At 42.6% G+C, this 26,554-nt stretch overlaps 2 protein-coding genes across 3 annotated transcripts; both read left to right on the plus strand.

The window, feature by feature from the left end:
- The first annotated feature begins 317 nt into the window (after positions 1 to 317).
- On the plus strand, positions 318 to 1,873 carry mrm2 (mitochondrial rRNA methyltransferase 2). The gene is made up of 2 exons (XM_079645437.1): positions 318 to 658; positions 1,285 to 1,873. Exons 1-2 carry the CDS (start codon positions 325 to 327, stop codon positions 1,713 to 1,715), a joined length of 765 nt encoding a protein of 254 aa, XP_079501563.1. The 5' UTR covers positions 318 to 324; the 3' UTR covers positions 1,716 to 1,873.
- Positions 1,874 to 2,012: 139 nt separating this feature from the next.
- Positions 2,013 to 7,044, plus strand: LOC307016360 (zinc finger MYM-type protein 1-like). 2 transcript variants are annotated; one of them, XM_079645435.1, is made up of 3 exons: positions 2,013 to 2,336; positions 3,014 to 3,097; positions 3,242 to 7,044. In XM_079645435.1, the coding sequence occupies exon 3, from the start codon at positions 3,814 to 3,816 to the stop codon at positions 5,659 to 5,661; it is 1,848 nt and encodes a 615-aa protein (XP_079501561.1). In that variant the 5' UTR covers positions 2,013 to 2,336; positions 3,014 to 3,097; positions 3,242 to 3,813; the 3' UTR covers positions 5,662 to 7,044. The 2 variants fall into 2 exon arrangements, with proteins under 2 accessions (XP_079501561.1, XP_079501562.1); XM_079645436.1 differs by having other exon boundaries at positions 2,025 to 3,097.
- Positions 7,045 to 26,554: the final 19,510 nt, after the last annotated feature.

The raw sequence follows: 26,554 nt of genomic DNA on the forward strand, positions 1-26,554 counted from the left end.
CTGCTAATTTAAACTCACTTTTCAAATATAGAATATGAATTACACAAGGTGTCAATATAATGTTATGTTACTTATGTTGAAAATCAAATACAAATCTGATTTCCTTTGGTATTTTTCACAACAGTCCCTTAATAGAAAGTTAATTTATTACAGTATTGTTTAAGAGGAGATACATTTTTAAAAGTTTTACATATTGTGACATTTAGCTGAAATAAACCAAACCACCCAAGTAGGAACTATTATTATGAGTGTTTTGCAATGGGGGACATATAAGTATGACGCACAGTGTTTGTATTTGACCAATGGCGTGCTGTATTTCCACGCATGCGCAGTTTACCGTACGCTTTGACCCTCCACAGTCAAACAATGTGGGGTTTCTCCTTCCAGAGGAGATTCCTCCACTCCTCTTTATGTTTAATGAAGAAGTTAAAGAAGAGTAAAACTGCTGCCGAGCAGCGCTGGTTGCAGCGGCAGCTCAAAGACCCGTATGTCAAAGCTTCTCACAAACAAAATTTCCGGTGCAGAAGTGCCTTCAAGCTGCTGGAGATAGATGACAAGTTCAGACTGTTACAGCCTGGATGTAGTGTGGTGGACTGCGGAGCTGCCCCTGGAGCCTGGAGCCAGGTGGCCGTGCATAGGGTCAACTCAGCCGGGACAGGTGAGAGGGGAGAAACAGGTGGACAAAATAAAAGGGATACACTGTGATGCAAAACTAAAGCAGTATGTAAAGCACACTCTTCAGGTTTTATTAAGGCTATGTCAAAGAGAATGATTCAACTCTTCATTATGCTGTAGTGTGTTCCCAGTTCATTTAAAGTGCTGTAGATCTTGGGACACCCTGCTTTTAATTATCCTTGACAAAGGTGTGTTAGAGAAGTTGTTGAACATGATTTTTAATTGGTGAATGAGATTTTATTTTTGAATCCATTACTGTAAAATGTGTAAATGTCACATGTCTTTTGGTTTTTCATACGATTGCAATAATCTGGATACAGGAATTAATATAACTGGAGAAATGTTGGCATATTTTTTCATATATTCAAGTTTATTGTCCAAGATAAAACCCCAAAGATATTCAATTGCATACGATATAAAAGAGAAAAATAGAAAATCTACATTTTATTTTTACATTTTTGCTTGAAATAATACTATTATAAATTACAATTAATCGACTTAACATTGCAGCTTACCATCAAATATGATGGAAGTAACCCATTAAAACATTCACGTTCCACATAAATATCTTTGTGTTAATTACAGATGTAATGTTTTCTTGCATACTAGATCCAGCGGCACCACCTGGTACAGTAGTTGGCATTGATCTGCTGCACATACCACCTTTGGATGGCGCCCACTTCCTGTCCTGTCATGATGTCACCGTCCCCCCCACCCACGCTAAGCTGCTGGAGCTGCTCCCAGGCGGTCAGGCTCATGTCATCCTGAGCGACATGGCGCCCAACGCCAGCGGTTTCCGGGAGATGGACCATGTGAAACTCATCACAATGTGTTTTTCTTTACTAGACCTGGCCGAGAAGATTTTACTGCCGGGGGGCTCTCTGCTTTGTAAATACTGGGACGGCATCCTCACTCATGAACTCCAGGAGAAACTCTCAAGAGTATTTAACAATGTTCAGACTTTAAAGCCGAACGCCAGCAGAAAGGATTCAGCTGAGAGATATTTCCTCGCTAGAATTTACAAAAAGCCAGAAAAATAATCCTAGTTGTCTTGTAGTCTTCTGTGTGTCTTAAAATGACGTTTTCTGGAGATTCACAACCTGTGTTTTTTTTGATGAGTGAACATGAAGTATAGACTTTGATCATAAGGTGGCACTGTTGAGGCATCAGTGAGGCTCACAGCTGCAGGCACAGACACAGGGCCGGCCCTTCCCACTGGCGAACTAGGCGGTCGCCTAGGGCGCCAGATCTGGAGGGGCGCTGCCGCGCTGCGCTGGGAGAAAAAAAAAATTAATAAAAAAAAAATATTTTTATTTTTATTCTGCCTAATTTTCTGCCCTTGATGTAATACATTTACAATAATTGAACAAAGTAAACACCCTTTGCACCCCGGGCCGGCGGCAACATTTTGCATTTGCCCTGTACGATGGGCGCTGTAACTGTAAGTGATGAAAGGGGGGGATGGTCGCTTATTATCAGGCACCCACAGGCCGTGGCTCACAGCCAAAGTGACGCGGCAGCTCCAGCTGAAAGTGTCGGAGATCGCAACGATCGCAACAGCAAGAGGCAAAACATTAGCATTATGAAAAGGTCCAAGCCTTCTGGGGCAACGGGAAGGAAACGGAAAAAAGAACAGGAGGAATCGAAAGTCAAAGACAGAGGTAAGTCGGCTTGTGTAAAAAAAAAAATTCAGTATGTACTGTACCGTTAGACATTTGATTTTAAGCTAGCTAGCTAGCTAAGGAGGTAGCCATGATACAGCTTTGATGCCATGCTAGCAGCGAGCCTCTGATACAGAATGATAGATACAAATGATTTTAAGTTTTTATTTATGTGTTATTATTCCTATATAATCTTTTTGTAAATAATATCCTACTTTTATATTGTGATAGCTGTAAATTGATCCTCCAATAGTGTTTAATTTGTCAGATAGTTTATTTTCACGGTCAACTTGTGTGTATATATATATATTTATTTTTCTGTTTATTTTCTATTATATTTTTTTTATTTTTCTGCACTTTTTAATGTCTAATTATTGTGCAATGCTTTGTTTTATATGCTGATGTAACGAAATAATGTTAATGTTAGCCAGAAGAAAGCTATCTGGATAACTGCTCCTTTGTATAAAGTGAGGCTGACCAACCAATATGGGCATGTGTTATTATTTAGTTGTTACTTATGTTTGCAAATGATCTCCTGGGGCAGCAGAACCTCACTTTTATATAGGCCAGTTGTGAACTTGCATACAGCTGAGGCAGATTGCAGCAGTTATTTTTGCCTGACTGTATATAAATGTTTTTGCTTGTAATGTGCTAATATCTACCCTATAAATGTCCAGCTGCACTTGAGAAATACCTCAAAAAGCCCCCAGTTGCTGGAGAAGGAACATCTGATCTCCCATGTACATCACACTCTGAAGAATGTAAGTTTTGCCAAACATTTATGGTCTCTGTGTAATCGTTCATACACTACTTTTTTGTCATTATTATTATTGTTATTATTATGATAAATAATGAAAACTGAAGCATGAATAACTTCTTTGCATGTTTGGATTGCCTGCCTGCAGGTGAAGGAATAACGAGCATAGTATGTGAGTCCACCATTGCAGCCCCCTCAGATCCTGCTGACTACCCAGGCCCATCTGAGTCCACCATTGCAGTCCCCTCAGATCCTGCTGACTGCCCAGGCCCATCTGCAGTCCCCTCAGATCCTGCTGACTGCCCAGGCCCATCTGAGTCCACCATTGCAGTCCCCTCAGATCCTGCTGACTGCCCAGGCCCACCTGAGTCCACCATTGCAGTCCCCTCAGATCCTGCTGACTGGCCAGCACTGAGTGATACAGTGAGGATGGAGTTAGTCAGACGTGGGCCATATCATTTAAAATCCGACTTCACTTTTCCTAAAAAGGAGGGAGGGAGAAGTTGCCATCATCACTACTTTTACAGAAGATTAGTGAATGGAGAGACAATCAAGAGGAGCTGGGTTGTGTATTCCAAGAAAAACAAAAGTATTTACTGCTTTTGCTGAAAGCTGTTCTCCCAAAAAGAGTACCAACTAATCAGCAGTGGACTAAATGACTGGAAAAATTGCACTGACAAACTAAAAACACATGAGAACAGCCCAGAACACTCTAGGCACATGACGTTGTGGAAGGAACTGGAGACTCGACTTGAAAAGGGCCTAACTATAGACAAGGTAGAAATGGCACTTATGGAGGCTGAAAAGAGGAAGTGGCGTGAAGTCCTGACCAGGTTGGTGGCAATAATTCAGTCGTTGGCAGAGCGAAATATTGCCTTTAGAGGGACGACAGAAACACTTAACCAGCCAAATAATGGCAACTTCCTGAAGGAGGTAGAGCTCATGGCGAAGTTCGACCCAGTCCTCAAACAGCATGTTGCTGAGGTCCAAAGAGGAACCACCAATATTTCCTATTTGGGAAAAATAATTCAAAATGAACTGATAGATTGCATCAGTGGGAAGATTGGGGACCATATGGTCAAGGAAATCAAACAATCCAAATACTTTTCAATTATTTTGGATTGCACCCCAGATTTGAGCCATACAGAACAACTATCAGTCATTATTCGACTAGTTACAACCCAGGACACGCCCCTAATAAAAGAACATTTTATGGGGTTCCTTGAGGTAGAACAGTCCACTGGAGAAAGCCTTTCAACCCTGATTCTAAAGAGATTAGAACAGCTTGATATCCCTTTTGAAGACTGTAGAGGGCAGTCTTATGACAACGGTGCAAATATGAAAGGAAAGAGGAAAGGAGTCCAAGCCAGACTTGTTCAAATCAATCCAAGGGCTTTATTTGTGCCATGCGGAGCACATACATTGAACCTGGTGGTAGCTGATGCAGCAAAAAGCTCTGCAGAAGCCACTAGCTACTTTGGCTACCTGCAGAAGCTTTTCACACTCTTCTCTGCCTCCACTCAGAGATGGTCCATCCTAAAAAGCCATGTGAACATCACATTGAAATCATGGTCTGATACCAGATGGGAGAGTCGGATCAACAGCATAGAGGCTGTAAGGTATCAGGCTGCAGAAGTCAGAGATGCACTTCTAGAGGTGAGGGATAAAGCCACAGATGGAGTCGTAAAAATTGAGGCACAATCTTTGGCTGAAGAGGTTGGATCATACCGCTTTGCAATATGCACTGTGGTATGGTATGACATCCTGACCAACATCAAACATGTCAGCAAAATGTTGCAATCAGTGTCAATGCAGCTGGATATTGCTGTTGACCTCCTGAGAAAAACAGAAGTTTCTTTGGTCAGCTACAGAGGCAATGGATTTGCTTCTGCCCAAGCATCTGCCAAAGACATCTGTGGCCAAATGAATGTGGAAGCTGTTCTCAAGCAGAAGAGGCTGAGATCAACCAAGAGACAGTTCTCCTATGAGTCCCAGGAGGAGCAAGTGAGTGATGCACTAAAGAAACTCGAAGTTTCTTTTTTCAATATGGTGGTGGATGTTTCCATTGCATCACTGCAGGAGCGATTCAAGGCCTTAGGTGAAGTAGAGAAAAAGTTTGGGGTGCTACTCAACTTCCCTGACCTGCCAAAGGAAGATCTGACGAAGCAGTGTGAAACACTCAGCAACACCCTGAGCTGGGGTGGGCAGTCAGACCTGGATAAGAGGGAACTTGCACTGGAGATGCAGAATTTCCCAGCTTTGCCAAAAGCCAACATGACTACCCTGGAACTTCTGACTTTCCTACAGGAGAAGAAAATGAACGAAGTGTATCCAAATATGTGGGTGGCCCTCAGGATCGCTGTCACTATTCCAGTGACAGTTGCTGCTGGGGAGAGGAGCTTCTCCAAATTGAAGCTCATTAAAACATACCTGAGGTCGTCAATGGCTCAAGAACGCCTCAATGGATTAGCTTTAATAAGCATCAATCGCAAGGTTTCGGGGCAAATATCATTTGACGACACAATAAATGAATTTGCAGCAAGGAAGTCCAGACGTGTCCGACTTTAAGGATTTGGACTAATTAAAGGACACAATAACATAGCAGAGACTTGTTGTTCTGATTGCCTGTTTCATTTGATTTATAGTGTGTGTAATGTTGTTCATTATCTTAATTTATTTGCAATAACCTCAGTTGTAAGAGCTCCGTTGGCTATATTTTTGTCCACGTTTGCACTTTCTTTTCTTGAAGTTTTAAGAGAAGCTACTTTTGTTTGATGAGTGATTTTCATTTAATAACTACAATAATAATAATAAGGATAAAATAAATAAAAAATATGTTACATTTATTTGTTATTGGCTGTGGGTTATTGGTTATGTTCACATACTTATTTGGTTATTAAAATGTAAACCGATCTTTTTCATATGGGTGTTTAGAGTTGTACCCCTAGATCTAGTCTCTAGTAATTCTGCTCAAAGTGCACCAGATTGAAGCATTTTACTTTAAAATGTTAAAACAAATCTTTCCGAAGGGGGCATACCCCCGGACCCCCCTAGAGGATGTGACATCCACCCCCCAATTAAAACATGTCCATACAATAATGAATACATTTGAAACCTTCTTTATGTATATTAACTATGTCAATAAGTTTCAGTTTTTGTAGTGTATTGGTCTTTTGTAGAGATTTTTCATTTATTCTTTATATATTCTATTGTGTATTGCTTGGAGGCGGGGGGGGCACCAAATCATAATCTCGCCTAGGGCACCAAAATGTCTAGGGCCGGCCCTGCACAGACACAATACTGCTGCTACTGATCTTTATCCATGCAAACTTGTAACAGAAGTGAATCAGTAATATGGAAAGCTATGCAAGAAACATCAGTGTGATATTCCTCCAGAGCCCAATGCTGTGTTTTTCTCTGAAGTTATTGTTTTCCCCACAGTGTTTGTTCTACACAGTCAGTTTGGTATTTGCTTTGTTACGGAAAGTCATTTACCAGTGCTGCTTATGCTAATAATCTGCACTGCCAGTCATGTAGAAATATGTAATCATTCTCTCATTGATAGCTTATGATGGGACAACCTAATACAGAGTCACATACAGCATGACTAATGGGAAGTGCGATGAGACTGAAGTGTTGCCGAGTGTTGTCGAGCTCTGCTGTCTGACAGTGCAGAGATGTACGTTTCCTGTGAAAGTTATTACAGCCCAGTTGACAGATTTTCTTTTAAGAATCTTCTGTAAATCACTGTGTTGGACACTTTTGAAAGTACCATTTCTTTTTTTGTGTGTCTTCGCTGTTGTAAACCGCTTTGATTCTGGTCTGACAAGAGTTCAGAACAACTGGTACTGAAATTATGTTTCTATCATAGCTGCAGTTTAAAAGACAAGTCCTATTTAATGTATCAGGGATTCACAGTACCTTGGAAATAAAAAAATGTCTACAATTTCATGAACACAATTGTTCTTCTTCAATTGCAATAACTCCATACAGCAGGGGCATAGCACATGCGCATATTCCACCTCAGTGGACCTCCTTCCTTTTTAAATACATAATTTCTCATACATGTACAAATCATTTCTTGTGTGTATGCTTTCAATAGGTTCAGCTTTTAAGATGCAAAGTACTCAATGATCTGAGATACTTAGGTCTTCTATTGAGCGTAAATATATAATTATATTTTTTCCTGTTTTTTTTTAAGTCTTTAATACAACCTAAGCATGGGAAAGGGTTGCTGTATTTTACTCCTCTGTCTTTGAAAAGTATTTTGTTACCAGCCGTTTTCCCTCAATTATTATTATTAATGTCTTGCTCTTCTTTGTATGACATTATTGCCGGAAAGTCTCTGAATTCCCCCGCAAAAGCATGCAATTACTGTGGTTTGACCTTATTGCTATTGGATTAAACCATCTGCAGCCCGTACAGGTGGGGAGAGCCCACAAGAGGCTCGAATATTTGATTTAATACACTAAAAGATCTGTTTATTTATCTGATAATAATTGACTAATGAGACAAAACATTTGAAAAGATTGCAGATGGAGACTAACCTTAATTCCAGGCTTCTTGAATCGCCTCCCTGTGTTTAGGCCTCCAGTAGTTTCTTCCACAATTCCTATGAGACTGAGACCCCTGCTGCCATTTACAGATTAATAACAGGCCTGATAAGCACTTAGAGGGTGTTATGTGTTAGGGGTGCTGTGCAAAATGCCTGTAGGTAACCTTTTGAGAAGCGTTGATTATACAGTACATCTGTTTTGTATACAGAAAAGCACTTAAGTTAAACATTGAACTTTATAGAAGTCTATATGTATTTAAGCTAAATTGGTCGTTTTTATTGTATCCTTGAATACATGTTCCTTATAGTATGAATTGCAATTCTTATGAAAATGAACTCCTTCAAATTATAAATAATATCATAAATTATTGTTAATGAAATCAACTTATTCCTAAATAGATTTTCAAAGTCTGAATAAATGAAAATTAGAAGCTTAATCAAGACTGGATTTGCATTTATGGCAGCAAAGGAAAAGATGGCTCACATGAATAAATTAATAGGGCGGCTGTTTAGCCTTTCTGTCTCAGGAGTAATGAGTAACACTCTTTACTCTTGGTTAAATAAACTGCATATAAAAGGGGGCTGACCTCTAAATAGGATTGTTTGGGATGAATGGGAGCATCCGTACCTGTCGATGTAGCTGATAGTGAAAGATGTGAACTGATGACCAAATTAACTTCTCATTACCCATCCCGTATCTATTTGGATTCAAATTATTCCAACATTTCTATGGGATTTATGTTAATTCCACCGGGGCTGAGAATAAATGATGATTCATTCGCAGGTTAATACATTCTTCTCTGGCCAGCTGCGAGATGAGTAAACTAAGAGGGAAAAGATGCTAGAGAGCAGCAGATTTTAAATTCAGATTTGGCGCTGAGAGGCTATTATCTACATCTATAATGGTTGTCATTTTTGAAAACAAAGAACTCTTTGAACTGATTTTTGTTTTTCTCCAATGCTTTTCAGGCTATCAAAGGTAACACTGGCTGATACAAGTATGACCCCCAATACCCAACAATACCCTTTATATTTAAGATAACTAATTAAAAGCTGGTAAAATAAACCCAAGTTCCTTCTTCTGTCATTTTAGGCTTAAAGGGGTATTTGTAATAACATTGAGGATGAAAATGAGTATAATCAGCTGCCACTTAGTGTCACCGTAAACGTTTTTTACCTGGGAATTTGTGTGCATAAACAAACAGTCTTCGGGTGGAAGGTGTTTCTTTTTACAGGTAATTATGAATAAAATTGTGTTCACTCGAGTGACTTTCCTAATAGAAACATCTGCCTCGTCCTGTGTGCTCTGTTGTATTTGCTCTGGAGATAAAGGCCTTGCAGAATACATGAAATTAGAAAAGCCCAGAATTGATTTGTTCCCCCGCCTGTAGGCTTTTATTGGCTAAATAAACAAAGGAGGGGCTTATGTTAATATCTCCTTACAGCTTTTGTAATTTACTTTAACAATATATTGTAGTGAGAAAATAGACAAAAAATGTTACTCTTACTATACAACCTGTGTGTCGTTTATTAACACAGGCAAAACAACTTGTTAACAACTCAGAAAAAAGGAACATAAAATAAAAGCTTGTTTTTAAAGGGGACCTATTATGCAAATCGCCACGTTTATATTGTTATTTTGTCGCAATTCTGTGCCATTTTTCCATGCTTTAATGGTCAAAAAGGTCTTTATTTTTCTCATACTGCCTGTGCTGCAGCACCTCTTTTCACCCTCTGTCTGAAACCAGAGCCCAGTCTTTTGTGATTGGTCAACAGCTTCGATGGCCTATCACGTACAATGTGTTGGAGCGTTAGCCAATTAAAAAAACGAGTTTGACGTAGTGATGTCACTTAGTCGCGGATGTAAACAAATGAGTCCAATGGAGACAAGGGGGGAGGTGTGTGATAAAGAAACTCCTTCTGGGTGGAACTTTGGGATTTTAGCCTTTGCAGACCATCGCCATGCACAAAAAGCTTTATACCACACTACAGGTAAGGGAAAAACCCCAAAAGCATAATAAGTCCCCTCCAACCAAAGATAATGGTGAATTATGTTCATGAGTCTGTTGCAATATAACAGATATCTCTTCTGTCTGTAGTTTGCCTTTATACATTTTGCTCCATCAATACAGAAGCAAACATTCTCGCACAGGAAATTAAAGACAATTGTGATATCATTTCTAACCATTGTGCCATTCATTCCCTCGGCTGACCTGAGCTGCCAAAAAGCACTGCTCCTTTGACAACATTCATCATTCCCTGAACTCGGCCCCGAATGTTAGCACACCGAGCCAAGCAGGGACTCACTGATGCAAAGCAATGAGTGCTATTATGAGCATAATTTTATACCATCTTCTCAGCTAAATGAATCTAAAATCTGAGGACGGTACGACAATGCAAACTCTTTTTATTGATGCCACTTCCAGTTTACGATGTCGATGTTTTGGCAAGTCATTTGACATAATGACACTGGGACGTTTCCCCGTAAACAACCAAGTTTCTCATGTGGGAGTTGAAAATGAAGCATGCAATTAAAATATTCATGCCTGTTCAAACATGATGATGGAGTCACGGTGCTCCAGTGCATATCACAGTGTGACTTATTCAAGTTTTTCCCAAAAGTTTCAGGTATTTTGTTTCTGTATCTCTGGGGGTGTCATACAAAAGGGTTGTCAGTGAATAGTCAAGCAATCTCCTCTTGATCTCTGCTTTTTCGAGGTTGTGTCAATCCTGCAGAAAAATGTCAGGAACATTATTGCAAACAGGGTGAAGCATTGTTGTGGGAGGAGGGTCAAAGGGACAGGGGAGAAACAAAACACAGGCTACGGAGAACAAACAAAGCACAGGTTGCACTCAGTGGCTCCATTTTCCATCCTCATATCAGCAGAGCCTGACATTTACTAGCGGGTATGGAAAGTGAGTTCAGATGGAAACTGAAAGCTAATGACCTTATGTTAACATTCTCACTGCCAATGTGGATTTCCTTCAGGTATGTGTCAGACTTATTAACTTTACAAGATATTGGAAAAGAAGAACGTTTGTCAGGCAGGGACGGAATTGATGTGTGTTAGAGGAAAAGGGAGAGGGGGATGGGGATTATATAGTTCCTTATATCTGCACTTTAATTCCATCTTCGTTATCACCTTCAAATACTTTTTCACAGTGCATTTTTTACTACATTGATGAACTGCCTGGTCACTATTTGTAATTGCAGTACTTACTTGTGTCTAAGCTGATGAAACGTTATGGCTTTAAGTGGCAGTTCTCAGTGTCGCTGTTATCCCTCTGGAGATCATGAATAATAAGGCTTCATTATAATAGAAATTCTTTGAAGATCTGAAATAAAGAGCAGTTATCAGGCTCTTTAAACACTTATCTAATGGTAAGCTCTTAATATCGCCCTATGCATCAGCTAATGAGAAGGGATGAAATACATGTTTCTGCTACACCATCTTGTTACTTAAGTAGACATAATTTATAAAACCAGATGACTTGTTTGGTCAAGATACTGATCAGTTGACCGTACAACCCTTTTGTAGTGAGTGGAAGACAGTGGAGGTTAGGGTTCAGTCCACACCAAAAAAACAAAACAGATTTTATCTAGAAAAGCTTGACTCTTATTTGCAGCAAACCATGAAGCAGTGTCATTACGAATGCAACTTTTTCCTGCAATGCGACTTTTAATCATCTCATCATCATCTCATGGATAATGCAACAAGTCATCCAACTCATACGACCAAATAGGTTGTTTGTTCAAGCGCTTAATACGACCTACAGTATAATCACGTTTTAAAGTTTTCGACCTCTAGTGCTCCCGTTGATTGCAAACGTTACAGAGGGTCGTTTATGTGACTCTGGGTCGTAATAAGCTGCTGAACAATTGACTTATATGGTCGTTTTTTGTAGGAGGACAGGCTGGACAATGTTATTGGGGTCACGGCAGTATGTCAACGAAGACTTTAAATGTTGCATTACATCTCTTTTAACTCTCCTTCAAAAATTCTTACAGTTATATTTCTATTATTTCTTTGAATATGTATTAAGTTTTTTAAGTTGTAAACCATAAGGATTCCATTCAAATGAAATAAATACAGCCATTATTATGAAAGTATTTAGTTATTATAGTCTCATCTTTTCATGAGTGTGACTTCAAGGTGAAATAAAAGTGTAAAGTTGTGATATATATATAAATAAACTTGATTGATGAAAATCTTAATCTCATTTAATTACTTCCAATTTGATTTTAATCCAACTCAACCACATTGTACAGATTTACATATCATATCGTACATTCTATTCAGAAGGCAACAAAGTGTCTGACACCTAAGATTTGTACATCAAGAAAGTGACAAAGGACTGTGTCAAACAAGTATTTTCTTCATAGATTATGTACAGTATTTGATCACTGTAAGGCTAATGACATTCTGAATATCAATGACATTTCAGAATCTATGATAGTGACATATACAGTGATGATGTGACTTTTAAAGAAAACAGTTTTGACTTGATATTGATAGTGGATAGTAGAGAGGTGACAGGAAATGAGGGAAGAAAGAGAAGGAATGTCATGTTACAAAGATCCCCGGGCAGATCACATGATCACTGTCGTAACTCCCCAGAGCTACCAGGACGGTGATGATGTTCTGTTGAGACATTGCTTGTGTTTTTGGGCTATACACAAATAAACTTGACTTAAGTGGACATGGCTGCAACGATAGCGATTTCATCTTTATTTAAATATCTCTGGGGTTCCACTCTTTCTAATAGTTATGGGGCATTTTCCTTACCTACATATAAGAAATGTCTTTTGTACTGGGGAACAAAGCAAGAAAAGCCTTGTCATCATTGAATGAGTCATCAATGTTTCAGAGGGGAACAACAGAACCTCATGCCTGCAATATTTCCCAGTTCAAGCGTTCTGTGAGAAGGGCCGAAATATAGAAGTTTTAATTGGATTTTTGTTTTGTTTTCCATTTAATTACCTTGTCATGGGACAACAGGGAATCTATCTTCTGGGGATTGTGGGCCGATCTGTTTGCTGGTGAATTAAAAAATGAGAAAATACAACTGGGAGTGTAGCAGGGGCAGTAGACAGATGGTGCAAGGGCTAATTGTATGACATCTTACTTCATGTAACTGTTACAGATTGGACAAAGGAGATATCATTATTCCAACAGAGGCAAAATGTTAATGTTTTTGCAAAAAAATCTAATAAAAGTGTAATGTGAATATGATAAACCACTTTGTATTTTCATGCAAATACACCTTTCCTCTCACCTGCAAAAAAATATTGTCTCCTTTAATTTAGCAAAAAGTAATAGTTTTTGGTGCAAAATAACACTTTTACACCAAATAGAAGGTGCTGGGCGATCATCAGAGGGGGGAAGTAACTAAGTAAATGTACTCTACTTTACTTAAGTACAATTTAAAAGGTACTTGTACTTCACTTGAGTATTTCCATTTTATGCTTCTTTATACTTTTAACAAAATGTATCTCATAAAATCAAAAAGTCAATCAGAAATGTGCTTGTCTAGAAAATGCCACTTGATGCAACAATATTATCTAGAAATGTCACATGTACACAATATAATGATATACACACACACAAATGCAATTTGTCTGCACAATGATTACTTGATTACTTTTGCTGATAATACTGTTGTAGTTTTACTTCATAGTAAATCATATTTTAAATGCAGGGCTTTTACTTAAAGAATTTTGTATTTTAGCAATATGAAATATGTTAACAATAATGTATCGGTACTGTTAATAAGTAAAGCATCTGAATACTTCTTCCATCACTGGTTATCATTATATAAATGAAGTTTATCAAATCCAAGACTTTGAAGTAACATTAACCCACATCACATGGGAGGCTATCCCATGTGATGACTGGATACCCCCTCGGATTACTTGGAAAGTAGGAGAGGAAGCAGGGGAGTCTTTCAGAGTGTGCCGTCTCATTAATCTTTCTCCATAGCGACAGGCAGAACTCGACATGGTTGCAGCAGGTGCCCCTTGGGTTCATGTCAGCACTGTGGGGAGGGTCGGTTGAACAGCAAGGGGTGTTGTGTTGGGGTTTGTTTTTCCCAAGAATAACGCGAGAAAGGTGGTTCTGCTTGCTCCAACAGTGCTGAGTGGTTGTTATGTTGACTTGGCTCATCACTGGAAGGTGTAAAACTTCGCCTATTGGGGGAGTTGTCATTCTACCAGCAGGAGAGGAACACAACACGTTTGGCAAAGCGTCTTAACATTCTCCCAGAGTGGAGAGCAGCGGGAGGTTGATGAATGTAGGGGAAAAACATCCTCATTGTTATGCAAGACAAGTGAGTTATACCTTTTTTTTATATAGTTTTGGTGGATTCAAGCTGTGATTTGAAATATTCATATCATTTGCAAATATCTTGTTAACATGGAGGACTTGTTTTAATTGGAAGGGGGTTTATATATTATCAGTGTCAGTTTTGACATGCAACATAGTACTGAATAATTGCTAAAATCATCAAACATTTAGCAATTAATGTTTATTTTTCTTAGTGTAAAATGATAATACACGCAGAGAACAATCTGACAGTATGTATTTATTCAGTACAATGGTTGCTTTAGGATGTTTCCTGATTTGCTTCACTGCCACAGGAGCATGTAAGAGCTTTCAACGTAAATAATATAATAAAGTTTATGGGAAACTTAATCTACCATTCTCTAGAGTTGTGCAAAACAACAAGAGAAAGGGAGCTTCAATCAGTTCCCTATCTTCCACAACTTTGAAACAAATTGAAGACGCAATATTCAAACACTACAAAGAAAAAAAACATTATAAGATGGATGAGTGTGGTGAAGCAGGGCCGAGCTGTGTTGTTGATGTGGGGGGTGAGGGACGGCCTGATGAGACAAAGAGCAGCACCTGAGTCCCATTACCTCTCCATATCTGTCCCCCTCCTCCTGCACAGTCACAATCTCCACCGCCTCACCATATGGTGGTTTCATCTTTCGCTCTCAGGGCTTTCATTTTTATGAAAATAGTCTTTTGCTGCCGTCATTTTCATTTATTTTCATTGTGCCTAGGCAGGAGCCACCATTTTAAAAACTTCTCCTTTGTGACAGGACTCGCCTCCATTTGCAGGATGAGCAGTCTCTTTGTTTCCAATGTTATTGTTCTGATTTTGTTTCAGAAATGCACTATCATCCATTTTTCCTCAGCCTCCTGTTAAATGAAAGAAAATCTCCTGCCATGGTCCTTTGGTTTCCTGAAAGAAAAGAGGAAAGAAAGAGGAACACATGTTGCCTGAAAAACAACTCTGCATTTCGGGATTGTTGTTTTTTGCGCCTCTTTTCCTCAGGGCATGATTTCTGTTTTTACTGGGTTTAGGCAAGGCTGCTGAGATGGTAGAAGAGGGAAAAGAAGAAACCCCAGGCTTTAGGTAACTTACTGTTAAGAAAGTTTAGAAACTGTAGGCTAGGACATATCTTTTGTTTTGATTATGAAGAATGTTCCAAATAGTGAATTTATAGATTTAAGAATTCAAAAGACACCTATGAGTGATCACGGCTAAACACTAACCTGCTGATTCGTTATCAACTGTTTGGGATTAGGTCATGTGTATGCATATTTTTCTCTGTACACAGCTAATCATTGAATACGTTTGTGCTTATTTATAAATGTATGATCAAGGACTTGTTGTGGTTGACAATTTTTGAAAAACAAATGTAATCTTCTCTTTTATTCCATCATTGAATGCTGATTTATCACTGCTCTTAACTGGCCAGTAGAGGCCGGAAGTGATCAACAACTGCTTCAATTTGGAATCTTCTTCCCTGCAATGCCTCCAGGACAACAGGAATTTTGCATGTATTTACAATTATTACTTATCAAAAGACAGATCGAGAAAGGACAAAAGAGCACGCCTCTTCCTGCTGATACAATTACTGTCACTGTGAAGAAAGCTAGCTGTTAGCAGCCGATGATGTGTTTGACTTATAGTTATACACAGACAGCAATACTGTTTGGAAGAACATGTGGTATTACACATTGAACTTAAGTGAAATGCGGCACCAAGTTACTGTATATAAATGTACTAAAGTAGATTGTAGAGCCTAGTGCATTTTGGAGGTAAAAACATGTATTATTTACTTATAATAAGTTTGGAGTTACATCAACTTTTAGCAGAGTGTACTAAACTGTCAGAGATGAAATTACCAAAATACGTTTACTCCTGCTCTCTGGTGGAGTACACTGCTGATGTACTGATAGCAAAAAAGGTAACAAAGTGCTTTACTTGAACTACACATTTAAAACAATAACAAACGGCAGTTTACTCACATATCATCTGTTTAAATACAAACCAATCTTGCCATTCCTTTACAATGGTGCCCCTGACACACCTGGAGGAGATCTGGAGCACTTTTCCAGCTGCTTGCCTGAGTCATGCCTGGTTGCACAGACTTCACACCTGGAGCCTCAGTGGTGTAGAGAAACTCATCCACCAAATACCACAAATAGTTAAAGTAATATGTGTTGTTCATCTTATAATGCATACAATATTTTTATCATCATTGTTCGTATTTTTAGGGGAGTTTATATGCCAAAATCTGTTCCTGGTGAACAGTCAGGCACATTGACAGTCAGGCACATTAACTTCCAGGGTACCATTAGGTTGCCAGGCAACCAACAGAAAAGCTGCACAGTAGGGGCGACACATGAGTATTATGATACGATTAAATCTCAAAGACACTAGCAATTTTGGTTTATTAAAATGTATCTGCATATGTCTTTAACACTGTCTGTTTTATTTACTTTATCTGCTTATTAAAGATGTCTGTGTGCACTTTTATTTTATTGTTCTGCTGATATGGAAAAATATCTAATAACAAATATAAGGAATGAGAATGTTTTGACACTACATGGTGGTTTCTCTTTGCTCAGCCAATGCTGTGTCGGATACTTCAATGAACTGAAAGTCCACCTATACCTTGCATTTTAATTAAATATCAGCCCTTTTATGGAATAAAAAAAAAGGGACTTTCTTTGTTCTCCTAGTGTAGGCTGGGCAGTCGTAAGGGCCGTTGTGTTTTTCCCATGCTGTACACCAGTGACCACCAACTGGCGGCCCGCGGGCCACATCCGGCCCGCCAGACATTCTCATCCGGCCCGCGCGACTTGGGTGGGTTATGGCTAGAAAGGATCCGTCTAGTGTAAAAATGACGTCACGTTCTCGTTGTAACTCTCGTTGTAATCGGAGAGGCTCGGAAACACATCTACAGCCGTAACATGATGCAACATACACATTAATGCAGCAGCAATATTAATAGAGAAACATCAGACATAATAGTAAAACACTGCAAGGGAACATTTTATTTCACCAGGAGCTATCTTGGGACTTTTACTGCGACAACGTTGACTTGCCTGTGAATAAAAAATAAACCATAGTGTTGGTGATCTACAGTGTTGTCATTCTTCTTTGAACACCAGCAAGACCGCTAACACCCTATTTCAACAATCACACTCCCTGTAATTGACATAATTAATAGATAGTTTAGCTTCTCATCATCATTTGCTGTGGCCCACTGATGTTAACGATCGTAACTGAAAGGCTGCCTGCCAAACGTAAAAATTCAGCCATGTGACATTCAGCCAAACTCTCGCGAGAGTTTTACACAAGACGGATCCTTTCTAGCCATAACCACTTGGGTGACTGTGGCGTTGGCGGAGTGGTTACTGCGTTCGCCCCTCGCCCATTTTTTTTTTTTACATCGTCTCGTGAGTAAGGTGCAGTAACAGAGTCCAACAGAGAGGCAGCAGCTGCGGGACAGTAGACTGCCTACTGCGAAACCTCCCCTGCCTTGAAGAAGAAGTAGTGATGGGAATTCCGGCTCTTCTTGGTGAGCCGGATCATTTGGCTCGGCTCACCAAGAAGAGCCGGCTCTTTCGGCTCCCAAACGGCTCTTCAGTTTACCACATATTATACCTTTTATAATTAAATCAAATGTAGCCCTGTTTTGACTAATGAATGATGCATAGGCCTATGTGTACACATATATCACTTAAATTAATCAATACATCCTTTGTACTGAAATATTCAAAAGTAAAAATTACATGTTTAATATAAATGATTAGCTGTGGCCAAATGTTTTCATTGCATTTACAGACCCTTGTTACTCTCTGATACCGCCCCATGAATGCACTGACTTGCTTGTAGAACCACGCTACACAAAACAGATAGCAACACCTATAAAAGCTATTTTAAAAAAGGGGCTACTGTATCGACATTTAAAAATTATATTTAAAGAAAAGGCCGATTCTGTGAGCTGCAGCTGACCACGCCCCCCTGCAGGGGAGTGGAGCGTGCTCTGAGATCAGCTGCAGGGCTCTCAGAAGAAGGGGAGAAAAAGAGATCTCCCTCCTCCGTGTTTTATTCTTATAGAAGTAAGAAGAGAAGTAACGGGGCAGAAACCCTCCTTACGCATGCGGTCCAGACCAGTAGCGTGGCGTGGGAAAAAAATTAGGGGAAGCCAATAATACGTCCTTTCTTTTGGGGGGGGGGTTTGGTGGTCAATGTAATAACGTAACCAGATGAGTGATTACAGCGCCAGGTATCATTTTACACACATTTGTATCATACAGATGCAGGACTTACACACGCCTGTTATCTGACCGACAGGTCCGCACGCACTCTCCAGCCCAAACTCTAATAAGCATTCATTCACAAACTAAATCAGGAGACCTTTAACGTTTTACGTCCGGTTCGCTGTCATCAGATTGTATTTGTTGTTGCTGCTTCAGCGGAAGTTTAGTACAATTATTTTTGATTAAATACTCCAAATCTCCACCCTCCATAATTGCACTTGCTTCAGTTGCTTGCTACTTTCTAACGGCGGTAAGAGTGGTGCAGTGACGCTATCTATCTTCTATCGATTAGATTTATGATTCGAAAATTATAAAAGTAGGGTAGACATGTGGATATTATCCGACTGAACAAAACGTGCATTTACCTAACAGGTTCGTTTTCCACTGACCTTTTTTCGAGCTATTTTCCAAAATCCTATGGAGAAATCCCATTGCTATTTTGTCGAGGGAAACCGAGCGCTTTTGGGACGCGTCACTGCACCACTAAGTTGATGCAATTTGATTGGATCGTGAGGCAAGGGAAGCCAGCCGCCTCTGGCTTCCCTTGGCATGGCCCTGACCAATCACAGGTTGGCAGGGGCATGATGTGAGCCTCATCTGATTGGTCAATCCCTCCATTTTTTTTCACCAAGGGAAGCAAATTTCGGCTGGCCTCCTCTCGCAACAGAGAGTGCAATCTACTGTTTCACCATAACATCTAGAGGGGCGCTGTTTCACTCTTTGTAAAATACTCAATGAGAATGGGGGAGAGACGGGCCGGCAGCAACACACAACAAAGAATTTCCGAAACTAAACGAAGTGTTTTTATTTATTTATTAAAATTATAACTACAATCCGAAAAAACAGGGGAAGCCTGGCTTCCCTTGGCCTCCAGGAGAAAACGCCACTGGTCCAGACATAGATGGCGACACATATTCAGTTGATATTTACTTTGGCATTAGGGCGGGGATATCTAGATACTTTCCAAGGTTTGACATAATGAATTGTGCTACTTTTAAAGGAAGCAACGATGTTTTCAAATCTGTAATCAAGAAGCTCCTCAAAAACACTATCGAAGCAGTTCCTGCCATTACTACGTTAGTTCAAACAGTAACAACGGACTATTGTATTAGCCTCAAGTACTCGCAGTACTTGAGGCTAATACAGTTAGCCTCAAGTAGGCTAACTGTATTAAGCTGGCGTTACAGTTGAAAAACGAGTAATCTGATTACAGTTACTTTCGTAAACCTGAAGTGAATACATTTTGGAATACTTATTGGAGTTATTGGTGGAAAAGTTTCCTCACAAAATGTAATATTCATTACCGGCAGAACTGTGTGCACACTGCACAGCGCTGCAGCATGTCTGAGCGAGAGAGAGATGCAGCGTGTCTGTGAAGCCCCGCCCCCGCACACAGATGAGAGAGAGATCTCTTTTAAAATATATTGAAAGTTAGAAACGGAGATGGTTAGATACAATGTGCAAGATAACTACTACTTTTTGGATTAATCTACGCCCTCAATTTGCAATACCCTCAACAACTTAAGAACACTTTTGAATTTATTCAAAGGGTGATGCTCTCACTTGGCCATAAGTCCCTTAAACCAAAACTACAATCACTCAAAAATGCCCTGATGCAGTGAGTAAGAGCACCTCCCACTGGGACCTTTTTCTCTTTTGGGAAAGTGATTTTTCTTTGTTATTATTATTATTTTTCAAAGGCCACGTTGCAAGAATGAGATTGTTTTTTATAAATGTGTACATTTTTCTGATGGAAGCACAGAAGTCAACCTAAAAAATGCCCTGATGCGGTGAGTCAGAGCCCCTCCCACTGCATGGCAAGCCGATTTAGCTTTTATTCATTTCTGAACGATATCAAAAAATCTATTATTACTAGTAATGTTTATTTCTGATATCAAAAATTGAATTTGAACTAGTTAGAAAGAGAATTCTTGATATCAGAAATTAAATTGTAACTATTTGTAATGTGTATTCTTGATATCAGAAATGCGATTTTAACGAGTGAGATTTGCTTCGTTTTTCTCATTCATTTCAATGGGAGTCGGAATTTGAACTAGTTCAAAATCTTTTTTTTATATCAGGAATTCAATTGTAACTAGTTAAATAGAAATTGAATTATAACTAGTAACAATTGAATTCCTGATATCAGAAATTGGGATTTGAACTATAGTTCAAATTCCAACTCCCCTTGAAATGAATGAGAAAAACGAAGCAAATCTCACTAGTTAAAATCGCATTTCTTATATCAAGAATACACATTACAACTAGTTACAATTTAATTTCTGATATCAAGAATTCGCTTTCTAACTAGTGAAAATTCAATTTTTGATATCAGAAATAAACATTATTACTAGTAAGAATTGCATTTTTGATATCAAGAATTATCATTCTTACTAGTAAAAATTGATTTTTTGATATCCTTCAGAAATGAAAAAAAGCTAAATCGGCTGGCCATGCAGTGGGACCGTTTCTCTTTTGGAAAAGAGATTTTTTTTGTAATTATTATTACCCCATCGGGACAGGACATAGGGTTGGTAGGACCCCCGGCATGAGAGTAGTCGGCGGGACCCCCAACGGGACAGGACATGGAGTTGGCAGGACCCCCGGCAGGAGAGTAGTCGGCGGGACCCCCAACGGGACAGGACATGGAGTTGGCAGGAGAGTAGTCGGCGGGACCCCCAACGGGACAGGTGATAGGGTTGGCAGGACCCCCGGCAGGAGAGTAGTCGGCGGGACCCCCAACGGGACAGGATTGGCAGGACCCCCGGCAGGAGAGTAGTCGGCAGGATCCCCAACGGGACAGGACATAGGGTTGGCAGGACCCCCTGCAGGAGAGTAGTCGGCGGGACCCCCAACGGGACAGGACAAAGGATTGGCAGGACCCCCGGCAGGAGAGTAGTCAGCGGGACCCCCAACGGGACAGGACATAGAGTTGGCAGGACCCCCAGTGGAACCTCCAACGGCACAGGACATCGGGTTGGCAGGACCCCTGGCAGAAGAGTAGTCGGCGGGACCCCCAACGGAACAGGACATAGGGTTGGCAGGACCCCAGCAGAAGAGTAGTCGGCAGGACCCCCGACAGGACAGGACATAGGGTAGTCGGCGGGACCCCCAACGGGACAGGACATGGAGTTGGCAGGACCCCCGGCAGGAGAGTAGTCGGCGGGACCCCCAACGGGACAGGACACAGGTTTGGCAGGACCCCCGGCAGAAGAGTAGTCGGCAGGACCCCCGACGGGACAGGACATAGGGTTGGCAGGACCCCCGGTAGGAGAGTAGTTGGCGGGACCTCCAACAGCACAGGACATAGGGTTGGTAGGACCCCCGGCAGGAGAGTAGTCGGCGGGACCCCCAACGGGACAGGACATGGAGTTGGCAGGACCCCCAGCGGAAGAGTAGTCGGCGAGACCCCCAACGGGGCAGGACATGGAGGTGGCAGGACCCCCAGCGGAACCTCCAACGGCACAGGACACACGGTTGGCAGGTCCCCCGGCAGGAGAGTAGTCGGCGGAACCCCCAACGGGACAGGACACAGGGTTGGCAGGACCCCCGGCAGAAGAGTAGTCGGCAGGACCCCCGACAGGACAGGACATAGGGTTGGTAGGACCCCCGGCAGGAGAGTAGTCGGCGGGACCCCCAACGGGACAGGACATGGAGTTGGCAGGACCCCCGGCAGGAGAGTAGTCGGCGGGAGCCCCAACGGGACAGGACATGGAGTTGGCAGGACCCCCGGCAGGAGAGTAGTCGGCGGGACACCCAACGGGACAGGTGATAGGGTTGGCAGGACCCCCGGCAGGAGAGTAGTCGGCGGGACCCCCAACGAGACAGGATTGGCAGGACCCCCGGCAGGAGAGTAGTCGGCGGGACCCCCAACGGGACAGGACATAGGGTTGGCAGGACCCACGGCAGGAGAGTAGTCGGCGGGACCCCCAACGGGACAGAACACAGGATTGGCAGGACCCCCGGCAGAAGAGTAGTCGGCGGGACCCCCAACGGGACAGGACATAGAGTTGGCAGGACCCCCAGTGGAGCCTCCAACGGCACAGGACATCGGGTTGGCAGGACCCCTGGCAGGAGAGTAGTCGGCGGGACCCCCAACGGGACAGGACATAGGGTTGGCAGGACCCCCGGCAGAAGAGTAGTCGGCAGGACCCCCGACGGGACAGGACATAGGGTTGGTAGGACCCCCGGCAGGAGAGTAGTCGGCGGGACCCCCAACGGGACAGGACATGGAGTTGGCAGGACCCCCGGCAGGAGAGTAGTCGGCGGGACCCCCAACGGGACAGGACATGGAGTTGGCAGGACCCCCGGCAGGAGAGTAGTCGGCGGGACACCCAACGGGACAGGTGATAGGGTTGGCAGGACCCCCGGCAGGAGAGTAGTCGGCGGGACCCCCAACGAGACAGGATTGGCAGGACCCCCGGCAGGAGAGTAGTCGGCGGGACCCCCAACGGGACAGGACATAGGGTTGGCAGGACCCACGGCAGGAGAGTAGTCGGCGGGACCCCCAACGGGACAGGACACAGGATTGGCAGGACCCCTGGCAGGAGAGTAGTCGGCGGGACCCCCAACGGGACAGGACATAGAGTTGGCAGGACCCCCAGTGGAGCCTCCAACGGCACAGGACATCGGGTTGGCAGGACCCCTGGCAGGAGAGTAGTCGGCGGGACCCCCAACGGGACAGGACACAGGGTTGGCAGGACCCCCGGCAGAAGAGTAGTTGGCGGGACCCCCAACGGGACAGGACACAGGGTTGGCAGGACCCCCGGCAGAAGAGTAGTCGGCAGGACCCCCGACGGGACAGGACATAGGGTTGGCAGGACCCCCGGCAGGAGAGTAGTCGGCGGGACCTCCAACGGCACAGGACATAGGGTTGGTAGGACCCCCGGCAGGAGAGTAGTCGGCGGGACCCCCAACGGGACAGGACATAGAGTTGGCAGGACCCCCGGCAGGACAGTAGTCGGCGGGACCCCCAACGGGACAGGACATAGGGTTGGCAGGACCCCCGGCAGGAGAGTAGTCGACGGGACCCCCAACGGGACAGGATTGGCAGGACCCCCGGCAGGAGTGTAGTCGGTGGGACCCCCAACGGGACAGGACATAGGGTTGGCAGGACCCCCGGCAGGGGGTAGTCGGCGGGACCCCCAACGGGACAGGACACAGGATTGGCAGGACCCCCGGCAGGAGAGTAGTCGGTGAGACCCCCAACGGGACAGGACATAGAGTTGGCAGGACCCCCAGCGGAACCTCCAACGGTACAGGACATCGGGTTGGCAGGACCCCCGGCAGAAGAGTAGTCGGCGGGACCCCCAACGGGACAGGACATAGGGTTGGCAAGACCCCCGGCAGGAGAGTAGTCGGCGGGACCCCCAACGAGACAGGACATGGAGTTGGCAGGACCCCCAGCGGAACCTCCAACGGCACTTCAGTAGGGACTTGAGTAGGGACTTGAGTGGGGACTCGAGAGGGGACTCGAGATGGGACTCGAGAGGGGACTAGAGTTGGGACTTGAGAAGGGACTAGAGAAATTACTTGAGACTAGAGGAGGGACTAGAGGAGGGACTAGAGGAGGGACTCGGGAATGGACTAGAGGATGGACTAGAGGAGGGACTAGAGAAGGGACCATGGCTGCTGGGGCCGGAACCATGGCCGCTTGGGCCAGAACTGGGTCTGAGACCATGGCTGCTGGGGCCGGAACTGGGTCTGGAACCATGGCTGCTGGGACCAGAACCGGGGCTGAAACCATGGCTGCTGGGACCAGAACTGGGGCTGAAACAATGGCTGCTGGGGCCAGAACTGGGGCCGGAACCATGACTGCTGGGGCCAGAACTGGGGCCAGAACCATGGCTCTTGGGGCTCGGGCTGCTAGCCTGGACTTGCGACTCCTTCTTTTAGGAGCCGTTTGGAGTCTCCGTGGACCTCCAAAAGCCGGACGAGTTCCAGAGAACGGTTCCTGGACAGGAGCAGGAACTGGGGCAGAAGCAAGGGTTGACTCCAAACGGAACACACCGAGGCGTGTGGTGTCATATTGGGAATTGGGAGGCAGGGAGGGAGCTAGCATGCCTGGGGCTAGCAGGCCAGGAATCACACACCGAGAGGAAATTCAAAATCCAGCCAGATAAGAATTTCACCAAGCCTGGTCTCTCCGTAGCCATCTGGCGCGCCTCTGCCTCTCGCTGCTGAACCCTGGACGCTCCCCTCCATCGATCAGAGCAGTAAGTCAAAGAAAAGGACAAATCTAATAATTCCTGCTCAAAAGGATCTGCTGGGCCCATATCTGGTTGGTTGGTTCTTTTACGGTAGAGCGAAGGAAGCAGGACCCAAATGCAGATTAAACTGATTATACCTTTATTTCAAGGATAACGAATAGAACTTGGACAGACAGAACACTCACCTGTGAACACAGTCAACAACAAAAGACGAACCAACACTGAACACAGGAAGAGACAAGACTAAATACAGGGAGGGGTAATCACAAGACGAGAAACAGCCGGGCAGGGGAGGAGAAACACAAGGGCGACAGGTGAACACAATCAGACAATTAGACACACCAGGGAAACTAACGACAGGGAGGAAAAACACAGGAAGAAGGACCAGACAATATACAAAGAGGAAAACACCCATAACCAGACATACAAAACTAAAAACGTGACATAACATGAGAATCGTGACACAAATGATATCAGATGATTTCCTTTAAAAAAGGCTAAACTTAAACTAATGGAACCTAATAGGGAAAAATCACGATTGTCAATGCAGACAAAATGAAACGACCCGTCCTCAAGACAATAACCGAACAGGTCGCTCTGTCCTTGTCTTTTTCTGCCTTCGGTTTGCCTCTCACATTCACACATGCACCATCAGTGAAACATCCTGTATACTACAGTTGACCCAAGTGCCTCGATAATTGCATTAAATACTATGTGATTAAAGTCTTAGGGTTTCATATAATTATGTGCATATATTTGACATCTACAAATGCAAATGTTTCAATGTATAATTTCCCAGGAATTAATTTATTTCACAGTGCGGCTAGGTTGGATTTGTTTTCTCGCCATCACATCCCTGTATGAGTGAATTCTGTGTTGGTTTATGTGACAATCTTGCCCAGGAAAATCTTAACAAACAGATTTAAATCTGATAAAAACATTTTTGCAAGGATGAAGGCTGAAAAAAGAAAGAAAAAAAGGTGAAGGTAAAAAAAAAGAAAGTGTTCAATAGAAACAGAAAATGTCTTCATCAGCCAGCAGCTGGACACCACATGAAGAGGTTTGTTTGCATGGAGATTCCTTATGTTGCAATGTGAGCAATAATGAATATTGCCACTTACACAGCAATGCAGAACATGATTTGACTAATTGAAGAGTCTTATCTCCTGGAGAAAATGATCTCAGCAGTTGTCAAGACACGATAAATAACAAAGTTAACCTGTGAGAGAATCTCCTGTTCTTTTATTGAGACGATCCATGCAGCAGGTGCAGACACCGGAGGCTCGGTCTGTCCTTCAGTGTACACACCGCTTATTAATAGAAGTTATATTCATACGAGTGCTCTGCTGTGACATTGTGGTCACTACATGAGACGCATAACAATACATTTATTATATTTATAATCAATTCTTATTTCTCAGTCCAGCTCCTTTCCTATTAATATGTTGCAGTGTACATTAATAATTGAATCAACCTGTATAAGTCGGATAAAACGTTATAGCTGAAATATGGGTAGTCCACCACTGTCCTTATAAACTTAAAGTACATTTTTATTATAAATGTGATAAGAATAAAAAAAAATAGAAAAAGAATACAATGAACACATATTTCACGTATGAAAATTGTTTATTCACTGACTTTTCCTCAAGTCATATTCTCATGATATTTGTGGTTTTGAGTGAGATTTCTCATCAACTGTTAGATAATTACATTTGATGCTGACGTTCATTGTCCTTTGATCAAGTTTTTGATTGAAAAAACCGGAAACAATCCAAATTCAAAGCTTGACTTTGTGTTCGCATGTTGAACATGGTACAATATAATACCTGCTTAACATTAGCATATTGACATTGTTGTTGTGAGTGTGTTAGCATTTAGACAAGTTTAGCCTAACTGTAATCTACGTAACTGTACCCGAGTGCAGCCTTACTGAGCCGCTTGATGCCTAATCTTGTTAAAGAGTCCCTTTTATGCTTTTAAGGGTGTCCCTGAAGTGTGTTATTAAGCTATGTGTGTGCATGTAAATGGTCTGCAAAGGATCAAATAAAAAGTTGAAGTTTCTCTCCCACACA

Source organism: Notothenia rossii (assembly GCF_949606895.1).
Source record: "Notothenia rossii genome assembly, chromosome: 8".
Taxonomy (NCBI): domain Eukaryota; kingdom Metazoa; phylum Chordata; class Actinopteri; order Perciformes; family Nototheniidae; genus Notothenia; species Notothenia rossii.

What these genes read in the sequence shown, in the direction of transcription:
- mrm2 (XM_079645437.1), top strand. Translation starts at nt 325, where the DNA reads ATGCGCAGTTTACCGTACGCTTTGACCCTCCACAGTCAAACAATGTGG. An exon ending in GGTCAACTCAGCCGGGACAG is followed by an intron (nt 659 to 1,284) that starts GTGAGAGGGGAG and finishes CTTGCATACTAG; the next exon opens with ATCCAGCGGCACCACCTGGT.
- LOC307016360 (XM_079645435.1), top strand. Translation starts at nt 3,814, where the DNA reads ATGACGTTGTGGAAGGAACTGGAGACTCGACTTGAAAAGGGCCTAACT.